This window comes from Crinia signifera, chromosome 8, assembly GCF_055691185.1.
Source record: "Crinia signifera chromosome 8, ASM5569118v1, whole genome shotgun sequence".
In the NCBI taxonomy this organism is placed as follows: Eukaryota; Metazoa; Chordata; class Amphibia; order Anura; family Myobatrachidae; genus Crinia; species Crinia signifera.
Window position 1 is genome coordinate 165,634,582 of NC_139224.1, and position 12,356 is coordinate 165,646,937.

Consider the following 12,356-nt stretch of genomic DNA (forward strand, 5'->3'; position numbering starts at 1 on the left):
TATTTTAGCTACAATGAGACCAAGACTGATACCCCTATCAGACAGAAAAAAAAAGACCCGGGAATTTCCCGGCTCTTGCCGTGTCGACCCGGGTTTTTCTTCTGTCTGAAAGGGTCAACACGGGTCTAAAGTTCCGGGACTTTTTCCCATGTCAGACACGTGTTTGTGGCTGTGTGAAAGGGTCCGACCCGTGTTTTTCTCCCGACTATTGAAAAATCATGCTGATTGGCTGTGCAGCATGGCGCTGCGCGATTAGCTGATCTTTTCAGCTTCCCTGATTGGCTGAGCGGGCGTGGCAGTGGCGTGCAGCGCAGCACTAAATGGCCATGGCGCATTGGAAAGATGAGGAGATCCGTGAGCTGCTCAATGTCAGAGGGGAGGAAGAAATCAGCAAAACACACAGAGCACTCATGACCTCCAGGTTCTGCAACTTGTCAGCCATGTTTAATGCAATGCAGTGAGCAGACACCTCCCACTTTTCATGACCTCATCTCTGTGTGCCTTTAAAACTGTCCTTTTCTTATGACACACAGAGTTTTGCAGGAAAAATACGGCTTCTGTGTGAAAGGGGTCGACACGGGAAATACCCGGGTTTTTGCTCCTGTGTGAAAGGGGGTCAGCCCCTTGCTGCCTAGTTCTACCCGGGTTTTTGTATCCGGGAAATACCTGGGTTTTTGGGATTTTTCTGTCTGAAAGGGGTATGAGATAGTATTGCATGAATGACATCAACATTAACCCTTTGACTTACAGGGGGCCGTGCCCGGTTTACCTGTGAGCGGTTGACCACGTCTATGTTAGAATGCAGGAAAACCGGTAACCTGGGATATAAGCGGGACATAAGTGGCCACCTATATAGAAGAGGGTGACACATGGGGGCAGGGTATAGGGGAGGAGGAGCCTGTGCTGTCAGACTAACTCCTTACTGCCCATTCTCCTCCAGGACCAGCTATACCCCAGTGTCCCCCATGGAGGAAAGAGAACTATGCAGAGTAAATTATGGAGGTGTGTTGGTCAGTAGAGTTCTGAAGCCCATTTATTGCCATTCTGTTCTGCTTTACTTAAAGGCGTAAAAATATATAAATTCCAGAACAAATATATAGGTTATACAGTTTACTGCATCTCACCGTGCAGTGCAACCCCTACCTGGGATGTGGCTGAGGACACAGATGGAGAAGGAGAGGATGGTGGGGTCAGCAGGCTGCAGGGTAGATTTAATGTGACATAATGTTCGTGACTGCAGATAATGCGCAGGAAATCCAGCCTCAGCGACACCAGCGTGCTCGGATTCGGTAAAAGGTGCAACTTTGAGGATACCTGAGAAACCACAAAACCGGTGAAACACAGACAGTTAATGTACAACAGGAGTTCCCTGTAGCCTGTCACACCAATACGGAATTCACTCCTAAATCAATCAACTGTGATTCAGAAACTACACAAACCAGCATACCCTGCCACATTATTCACATTCCCTAACAGCAAAACTGTGGCAGTGCATGCTGGGACTTGTAGTCCCTGGGGATCCACAGGTTGGCCAGGCCTGGGTAATAACAAGTGATTCAGCTGTAAAACGTGGACACGCTCTTATGTAACAATATAAACTACCTCCATTTGTGTTCTAGAACAGAATAATCAGATTGTCAGGGACAATTGTTACGTTATACAATTTTTTTTTTTTTTAGTCATTGTCGTTCCAACATCACCTCAAATAAAGACTCACAATAGGTACAGTAGACCCATTGGCCTATGTCATAAACCTACAGTACAGCAGTCCCATTGGCCTATGTCATATATCTACATTACAGCAGACCCACTGATCTTTGTCATAGACCTACAGTACAGCAGACCCACTGATCTTTGTCATAGACCTACAGTACAGCAGTGCCACTGACCTTTGTCATAGACCTACAGTACAGCAGTGCTACTGACCTTTGTCATAGGCCTACAGTACAGCAGATCCACTGACCTTTGTCATAGGCCTACAGTACAGCAGATCCACTGACCTTTGTCATAGGCCTACAGTACAGCAGTCCCATTGACCTTTGTCATAGACCTACAGTACAGTAGTCCCATTTGTCTATCTCAATAACCTACAGTACAGCAGACCCATTTGCCTTTGTCATAGCCCTACAGTACAGCAGACCCATTTGCCTTTGTCATTGCCCTACAGTACAGCAGTCCCACTGATCTTGGTCATAGACCTACAGTACAGCAGTCCCATTGGCCTATGTCATAGACCTACAGTACAGCAGTCCCATTGGCCTATGTCATAGACCTATAGTACAGCAGACCCATTGATCTTTATTATAGACCTACAGTACAGCAGTCCCATTTACCTTTGTCATAGACCTACAGTACAGCAGTCCCACTGATCTTTATTATAGACCTACAGTACAGCAGTCCCACTGATCTTTATTATAGACCTACAGTACAGTAGTGCCACTGATCTTTATTATAGACCTACAGTACAGTAGTGCCACTGATCTTTATTATAGACCGACAGTACAGCAGTCCCACTGATCTTTGTCACAAACACCTACCAAGAAAGATGCATTTACCTGTTTGAAATAGGCCTTAACCAGACTGAAGACAAAACCCCTGTCCATGATAGACAACAGGTCATTGAGAAAGAAGGCCAGACTGACGTTGAGCCTCTCCACCATCTCGGTGTCCTGTAAGGAGGAGAGAGGTTATGTTAGCGCAGAGAACAATGGAGGCACAGCACAGTTTAGTAGTGAGTGTGTTGGAGCAGGTCAGCGAGACGTTACTAGATCATAGCTAACAAACCTCATCCCCACAAAGCGAGACATTACTAGTTCATAGCTAACAAACCTCATCCGCACAAAGTGAGACATTACTAGTTCATACGCTAACTGAAAGGGGCATATTCTTATGACTCTTGACTGATAGAATTCATAACACAATGGACAGAACCACAATACATGCGCTGTAAATCCCACCTTCTGATATCTAGTGACAATGTCATTGGCCATCGTGCTAACGAGCGCTGTGATATCGTCCATGAACCGCTCGGGAAATCGGTGCTTCCGCGGAGAATCCAGCTTGTCGGCAAAGTATAAATGATGCACCATGCTCTTCACCTGCAAGAGAACCCACACGTTATACTGGTCTAGGGTTTTACGGAATGCAAAACACACACGGTTATGCTAATCAGTCAATCAAAGACATGAGACCCGGCGGCAGGCACTGGAGGAGCGTACGACCTCTCCAGGAGTTCTATATAATATCCTACAAAACACATACAACCACGAAAAGGAACATCTCAGCAAGCTGTATTCAAAGATACTTTGACTCACCATCAACTCAAAGAAGAACCAGGCTTGATGTAGGGTTGCTTCCCGCACAGTGCCGCTACACACCACCCACTGCAAGGCTAGTTCCTCATGGAAGAGCTACTCATAGAGAGATAGAGTTATACAATGTTAAACTGTGACCACAGCACACACCAACACGCCACTCACACGCACACGCACACACACACACACACACCAGCACAGGCAAAACACAAACACGCGTCACCAAGTGAGGCAATGAATGGCGGGTGCCAACCGAGGACTGTTGCGGCACAATGCAAGACAATGAATACTGGATGTCACACGCAACAAACACAGGACGCTCAGAGTCTGGTGATGTTTACAGTCGATTGGCTGAAGTCCAACATTGATATTATCGGATATTTTTCTGGTTCATCTGTATCAGTCAGTATTGGTCTCCTTAATACAGGACAAGTGACTCTAAAGGCTGATTTGGGCCGATTTTGGCGAATCAGGCCATCAAATCGGGTCAGTTTAATGTCCTCTCAGGTCCGATGCGCATGGGTCAGTGGTCGGACCTGCTGGCCGTCTGACCACCCGACCTCCCGGCGGCAGGCCGGGCGGAGAGCAGGGTCGCCTGCAATCCATCACAACAAATTGTGATAGATCCCATCGTCCCTGCTGCCTGGGAAGGTCCCGGGCGGCTCACTGGGTACCAGCTGGCCGTACACTGCTGCGAGACACCGCAGCAGTGTATGGCCACCCTAAACTGGCATATATAAAATGGGCATTGATCAGCTTTGTTCGCAGAGAAAAAAAAAAACATACAGCTGGGAAAAACCGTGCTACACTGCAGGTGGGGCAGATGTAACATGTGCAGAGAGAGAGTTAGATTTGGGCGAGTTATTTTGTTTCTGTGCAGGGTAAATACTGGCTGCTTTAATTTTACACTGCAATTTAGATTTCTGTTAGAACACACCCCACCCATGTTACATCTGCCCCACCTGCAGTGCAGCACGGTACGGTTTTACCAATTTGTGTGCTTTTTAGCTTTGCTAACAAAGTTGAATAAGGCCCTATGATGGGAGAGGAAGAATGTGTTCCCCCATGCTCTGTGGACCTCCTACCTTAAAGAAAACATGACACATACTGTAACGTCTCCCTGTCGGGCATGCCATGTACAGATGTGTCCTCTTATACCTAGCGGTGTTTCCTGGACCACTTACACATATGAAGCGCAGGAAATGGTCTATTAATTCTGCATCCTGGTCGCATCGCAGCTGCAGCAAACAGCCGCTCACCGCTCTAAGCCTCAGGTGAGGCATTACAGAACGTAGTGGGAGGAGCTGCAGCCATTTCTATAGGAAGCGTTTTACAAAGATCTGAGCTGCACAAAGTCCCGCAAGCCCCAGTGGGCAATGTACGCCAACAATGTATTTTTGTCGCGCATGGTTGTTAGACAAGTGTGAACAAAAAGCACATTTTGAGAGAATAGGACACTCTGGTCGGCCCAGTCCCATGGCTTGCCGAGAGGGACTATTCAGTGTAAATTGAGCCACGGTATAAGACGACACATCCGTACAAGTGTTCGTACACTGCCAGCTAGAAATCTTAAATACAGCAATCATTTCATGGTGGGGAAGATATTTACAGGGTACTGTATACTTGTGAGCTAGGTCTTCTCTGGTTAAGTTTGGATTGAATTATTTATTTGCGATGTGCTGCAATCCTACCTTCAGGGGTTGGGATTACTAGGGTGTACTGGTATCAGTCAGTAGTCCAGTAAGTTCACTTAAGCCGAGTATACACTAGATGGTCCCAGATCGGGCCAACGGCACGACTGTCGGAACAATAGGCCAGTTGACTGTATGCAGTATAGTTCAAACTGTGTTTTGGGAGTGTCTGTGTCACCTGAACCACTGCTTGCACTCTTAATTTTACCAGGGAGGGCTAAGATATAATAGGAGCCAATTTTGGTCAGATTTTGTGAAAAATCATATTTTTCTGCAAAACTTGGGACATTTGGAAAGTAGGCCAAAGTAATAGCATCTGAGGTTTTTGGCTCTGAATAAGAGCGGACGGTAAAAAGTTGCATCCAGATATTTTCACCATGTTGAACAAATAACTTGGCCGATGTGGCGTGCCTATATTCTGTGTGTCAGGTATGCAGTCTTATATAATAATATGTGGCATGCCTATATTCTGTGTCAGTTATGCAGTCTCATAATAATATGTGGCGTGCCAATATTCTGTGTGTCAGGTATGCTGTCTCATATAATAATATGTGGCGTGCCTATATTCTGTGTGTCAGGTATGCAATCTCATATATGTGGCGTGCCTATATTCTGTAATTGCGATTGTATCTGCATAGCAAATTATGTTACAATGTTTACTTGAAAAACACTGCAGAACAACATTTCTTATGCAGATACAGTCACTATTACAGAATACAGGCATGCAGCATATCATTTTAATCAGCAGAAAATGCTTGTGTTTCCAAATGAGAATTAGATTTGAAAAAAAGTATAAATATATAATGTGAGCTATTTTGACAGATCACATTATATATTTTGGACTTTTAGGGTTAGAAAATAATTTGCATTCCTGATGGCTAAAAAACCCCCCCAAAACATAAGAGGTCAGTTACGCATTTGAAGCCACACCACACCATTACATTGTCCGAGTCCTGGGGGAAAAGTCGGACATTCTTACAGCTGCTACACGGGGGCACCGCCTCAGTCCATGGCCTCTTAATGTGTAGCATTTTTTTTTTATATTTTGCCATATTGTAGTGGTACGTTGGGGCAGATGCATTAAGCCTGGTGAGGTGATAAAGGGGAGTCAAAAAGTGGAAGGTGATAACGCATCAACCAATCAACTCCAACCTGTTATTTTTCAAACACAGCGGATTGGCTGGCCTCCAGTTTATTTCTTTACCAGGCTTAATACACCTGCACCATTGTCGGGAAACCCTTTGCGAGAACGTGATGCCTTCATTGGCTATATGAGTAGAGTCGGGCTGCGTTCATCACCGGCTGTAACTCTGTACACCCCTCTGCATAGAAAATGTATTCAGGTCCCTGGTGGAGAACAAGAAACAAAGAAGAAAAGGATTGTCTTTGTTGCTGGCGCACTGAAGAGGAAGAAAATTGTTGAAAAATTGTTTTATATTAAGATTTAACTTTTAATTCTTTCTAATAAAAATAAGCCATTAAAGTGAAATAAGGTTAACATACATGACTGACAAAAACATTGAACAATAATAAAAATGCACGTGCAGTTTGTGTGTCGTTAATTTGATATATAATTCAAATTGTAAGTGTTGTTGTTGGCAAGAAAAAATACTTTAATGTGGTACACAAGGTGCCCGTATCCGTCGTGAAGGTACACAAATATTTGCAGTCCAATATTAGGTGTTGTGGGTCGTTTGTAACAACGGTCGTATGGGTTGCCCAACGTTCAGTCGTTGTCTGGCTCCTCTATTATTTACAACTGTGTGTCTTAGTAGGTACACTAGTGTGCACGGTCCAATAATAGGGTGTTATAGGTCGCAAATGGCAAAAGTCGTATGGGTGGCCGGACGTTCAGTCGTTGTCTGGCTCCTCTGTTAATTACGACTGTGTATCTAGATGATTGGTTTAGTTTTTATTTTTATTATTATAAGGTAGTTAGTGTCCCATGTCCAATATATAAGTCAAGCTTATGACAGTTTGATACATTAAGATTGTGTGTCTTATACAGATATAAGGTTTGTACGTGTTTCAGCAGGTAGATGTAATTCTATGTCCTGCGTACAAAGGATGTTGACAGGCTCATGTTGGATCTTGTCTAGTTATAATTGTAATGATATGTTGCATGGGTAATTCACCAGTAATTTTACTGATTAGTTCCTCTATTCAACAACAATAATATCAGGATCTGTATACAATCAGATCAATAGATATGGCAGACAAATATGGTTATGTGGCCTGCATAGGTATTAATTGGACATATTGGGTACATAAATCATGAGTTGCTGTTTGGTAGCATATTGAAAAAAAGTTGCATGGGCGGTCTGACAGTACGCGTACTGACCAGATCCCTCTATAGTATCACAAGTGTAAAAAAATGGGTTACTCAGAGCGCGTGTGCTTTTCGTGCAAAGGAGGGGACTTTGGCATTTAGTTGGTCCAATAAGTTGGATGGTGTGTATGTCACACCAAGTTCATACAAAATGTTAATTAGGTTGGTAGGATATACCTAATCAAGCAAAATACATCATATTTGTATGTCACAGGCGTGAAAAAATGGGTTTTGGCATTTTTACCACCAACCAATTGTATGGTGTGTATGCCACCCTACGGCTTTACAGACAGCAATTTGTTTAGATGAACTAAACCAATCAATTAGGGCGAACTATATTTCCATAAGTAAAACGTACCAATACGGCGGCTGTGTGGCGTACCCACTACCCTTTGATACGCCGGTTTTAGAATGGATATCACGTTTGTGATGGTCCAACAAATTGTGTAGTGTGTATCGTACCTCAAAATTGTACGAAACTCGGCATGAGCATTTGGACACAAAAATGGTATATTATAATTGTAAATACTTGAGCTTAACCAGCATCAATTTATTTAATCAGTTAAACCGATCGGAATGGGTCACATTTATTTTGTGTGGAGCGTATCCATGTGGTAGATATGCAGTGTACCTGTTTACCCTGTCTGTGCCGATTTTGGGGTGGATTTTGTGTGTTCAATGATCCAACAAATTGGATCATGTGTATGAAACCCCAAAACTATGCAATTATCAAATTAGATTGGTCGAATAGACCCAATCAATCAAGGCACATTTTATTTGTATGGGCAGAAAGAGGCACAGGGATTAAAAAAATTGTATGCCAACAAAAAATGATGTATTGAGCTTATTGATTTATCAATCCTATTGCACAATTATAGGACCATAGACTGTAAGTATATGCCGAATAGGTCATTGGACACATAGGTGCTAGTGAACCAATGATTTTCGAAAGGACATGCGGTTACTGTCCGTAATATATGCCAGTTTTTACTGGCTAAAGATAAGTGATAAGCAGGTGCGCCTCCAATCTTAGCGCGTAGCTACAGAGTAGATTTTGAATGTTTGAGCGCTCAGCACATTCATAATGGTATTGCGCTGAAATAATTTGTATTGTAAGTAAGGCGCCCGCTTCTCACTGAAATGCGCTGCCCGTTAGGTTACGGACTGTTAATCCTGCGTCTGGAGGTTTAAGCACCGGCCTCAGTGTGCTATTGCTCCCGTCAGGTACAGATCGCAGCGTGCATTAAAGTTAAATGGATCAGTACTGGGGTACGCTGTCCGTTAGATTACAGTCCGTAATCTAACGGACAGCGTACCCCAGTACTGATCCATTTAACTTTAATGCACGCTGCGATCTGTACCTGACGGGAGCAATAGCACACTGAGGCCGGTGCTTAAACCTCCAGACGCAGGATTAACAGTCCGTAACCTAACGGGCAGCGCATTTCAGTGAGAAGCGGGCGCCTTACTTACAATACAAATTATTTCAGCGCAATACCATTATGAATGTGCTGAGCGCTCAAACATTCAAAATCTACTCTGTAGCTACGCGCTAAGATTGGAGGCGCACCTGCTTATCACTTATCTTTAGCCAGTAAAAACTGGCATATATTACGGACAGTAACCGCATGTCCTTTCGAAAATCATTGGTTCACTAGCACCTATGTGTCCAATGACCTATTCGGCATATACTTACAGTCTATGGTCCTATAATTGTGCAATAGGATTGATAAATCAATAAGCTCAATACATCATTTTTTGTTGGCATACAATTTTTTTAATCCCTGTGCCTCTTTCTGCCCATACAAATAAAATGTGCCTTGATTGATTGGGTCTATTCGACCAATCTAATTTGATAATTGCATAGTTTTGGGGTTTCATACACATGATCCAATTTGTTGGATCATTGAACACACAAAATCCACCCCAAAATCGGCACAGACAGGGTAAACAGGTACACTGCATATCTACCACATGGATACGCTCCACACAAAATAAATGTGACCCATTCCGATCGGTTTAACTGATTAAATAAATTGATGCTGGTTAAGCTCAAGTATTTACAATTATAATATACCATTTTTGTGTCCAAATGCTCATGCCGAGTTTCGTACAATTTTGAGGTACGATACACACTACACAATTTGTTGGACCATCACAAACGTGATATCCATTCTAAAACCGGCGTATCAAAGGGTAGTGGGTACGCCACACAGCCGCCGTATTGGTACGTTTTACTTATGGAAATATAGTTCGCCCTAATTGATTGGTTTAGTTCATCTAAACAAATTGCTGTCTGTAAAGCCGTAGGGTGGCATACACACCATACAATTGGTTGGTGGTAAAAATGCCAAAACCCATTTTTTCACGCCTGTGACATACAAATATGATGTATTTTGCTTGATTAGGTATATCCTACCAACCTAATTAACATTTTGTATGAACTTGGTGTGACATACACACCATCCAACTTATTGGACCAACTAAATGCCAAAGTCCCCTCCTTTGCACGAAAAGCACACGCGCTCTGAGTAACCCATTTTTTTACACTTGTGATACTATAGAGGGATCTGGTCAGTACGCGTACTGTCAGACCGCCCATGCAACTTTTTTTCAATATGCTACCAAACAGCAACTCATGATTTATGTACCCAATATGTCCAATTAATACCTATGCAGGCCACATAACCATATTTGTCTGCCATATCTATTGATCTGATTGTATACAGATCCTGATATTATTGTTGTTGAATAGAGGAACTAATCAGTAAAATTACTGGTGAATTACCCATGCAACATATCATTACAATTATAACTAGACAAGATCCAACATGAGCCTGTCAACATCCTTTGTACGCAGGACATAGAATTACATCTACCTGCTGAAACACGTACAAACCTTATATCTGTATAAGACACACAATCTTAATGTATCAAACTGTCATAAGCTTGACTTATATATTGGACATGGGACACTAACTACCTTATAATAATAAAAATAAAAACTAAACCAATCATCTAGATACACAGTCGTAATTAACAGAGGAGCCAGACAACGACTGAACGTCCGGCCACCCATACGACTTTTGCCATTTGCGACCTATAACACCCTATTATTGGACCGTGCACACTAGTGTACCTACTAAGACACACAGTTGTAAATAATAGAGGAGCCAGACAACGACTGAACGTTGGGCAACCCATACGACCGTTGTTACAAACGACCCACAACACCTAATATTGGACTGCAAATATTTGTGTACCTTCACGACGGATACGGGCACCTTGTGTACCACATTAAAGTATTTTTTCTTGCCAACAACAACACTTACAATTTGAATTATATATCAAATTAACGACACACAAACTGCACGTGCATTTTTATTATTGTTCAATGTTTTTGTCAGTCATGTATGTTAACCTTATTTCACTTTAATGGCTTATTTTTATTAGAAAGAATTAAAAGTTAAATCTTAATATAAAACAATTTTTCAACAATTTTCTTCCTCTTCAGTGCGCCAGCAACAAAGACAATCCTTTTCTTCTTTGTTTCTTGTATGACCACTATTGTCTTTGGCAGCACCCCCAGTTATATATTAATTGTAGCCTTAACACGGTAACTTAATATTGGGGCTTTCCGACAAACCTTTTTCTTATTTATCTTGTGCAGAACTAAAATCCCAAACCCCTTTCCCTGTTATGTACCCTGGTGGAGAACCCCAGCAAGGGGAGGATACATCCGCTCTCCGCGGTCTGGAAACAACTGTTTGCGTGAATCTACCTTTTTAGTTGGTAATCGTCCAGTTAAGGTTTGTAAGAAACTTGAGGTGTCAGCGTGAGAGGACATGCGGTTCCCTCGATCCATAGCCTATGAAATGGGAGATGAGTGAGGGGTGAGCGCACATTAAACTCTATGTTGGAAACGCTGAACTCTGCGCCATAAATGCCATCATCCCTGAACAATGATTCCAATAACCGACTGGCTACCCCTCAGTGATATGAAGGGAAGGGGGAGGGGCAATAAAAAAAGTTTGATTAGTAGTTTAATTATTTTTTTAGGAACGGTTAGTTCAAGCAAAGCAAGTCTCGCCGATCCCCAAGCACATGCAGAGAAGCGCGCAGCGGGTTTTATCATTGACTTATCTCATACTCTTTATACTTCACTTGCTATCTTATCCTAGTACGGTGCCTTATGGTGGTTTGGCTGGGCTGGTTTTGGAGGTGTCCTCCGTCATAGCCTCGAACCCCTTGAATGTTACGGATTTACCCTATCAGCGAGGTTACCTGGATTTGGTGGCTGATGTTGGTGGGATTATGCAAAATAAACTATTTCAATGCAAAATGAATTGTAATTATTAATTAATAACGTCTGTACAGTGCACATGAATTCTTTTGCTTTGCGTGTGGCACTACAAGTCTCAGAAAGGTAGTTATATTTAGTCAGAGTGTACAATCTAGGGCCTCTGCGCTATACAGAAGCCTGACATTTAATTTCAGCCTTCTGGTATTCATTTTACAGCAGCACATTTAACCCTTTGAGTGCCATCATCTCTGTGAGAGATGAGCAAAATATCCACTAAAACCGCCAACGTTGCTCGCATTTGTTATATAAAATCAAATAAAAAATGCTGTGCAAAAAAAAAAAAACGAAGGATTTCCTATATAAAGGTAACATTACAGGTCATTATAATGAATTTAAATGTTACCTTGAAAAGCGCTTGATTTTTTCTATATAAAATTGCCTGCAACGTTTTCCACCAGCTAAAACCTGAGCGCAGCGATATTCTTTGACTTCCAATAATGTTCACACCTATTTTGACAAATTCACTTGGCACGCAAAGAGTTAACCCTATCAGCAGATTTTGGAACTTTTTTTTTTGTTCACCCCAAATTATTTTTATCACAGCCCAAATTTAAAAGTACTGTCTGTGGCTCTAACCAAGTTTAGTTTGTTGCCTGTTCAAGTGGTTCGACGTTGCCAATGTGGGCGGTGTGGGCCGGTTAACGTCACCAATGTGGGCA

The 12,356-nt window shown here is 42.5% G+C and overlaps 1 protein-coding gene across 11 annotated transcripts in view; it reads right to left on the reverse strand.

Moving 5' to 3' along the window:
* The window catches only part of DOCK7 (dedicator of cytokinesis 7), a 138,691-nt gene that overhangs the window by 43,738 nt on the left and 82,597 nt on the right, over nucleotides 1-12,356 (reverse strand). For 7 of the 11 annotated variants that reach the window (XM_083157673.1, XM_083157672.1, XM_083157670.1 and 4 more), the window contains 4 exons: nucleotides 3,315-3,410; nucleotides 2,958-3,098; nucleotides 2,556-2,669; nucleotides 1,144-1,314 (listed from right to left, as the gene is read on the reverse strand). In XM_083157673.1, coding sequence (XP_083013799.1) covers nucleotides 1,144-1,314; nucleotides 2,556-2,669; nucleotides 2,958-3,098; nucleotides 3,315-3,410 — 522 coding nt within the window. Of the gene's footprint in view, nucleotides 1-1,143; nucleotides 1,315-2,555; nucleotides 2,670-2,957; nucleotides 3,099-3,314; nucleotides 3,411-11,115; nucleotides 11,203-12,356 lie in introns of all 11 variants that reach the window. The other 4 variants (XM_083157669.1, XM_083157668.1, XM_083157664.1 and 1 more) reach the window with 1 other exon arrangement.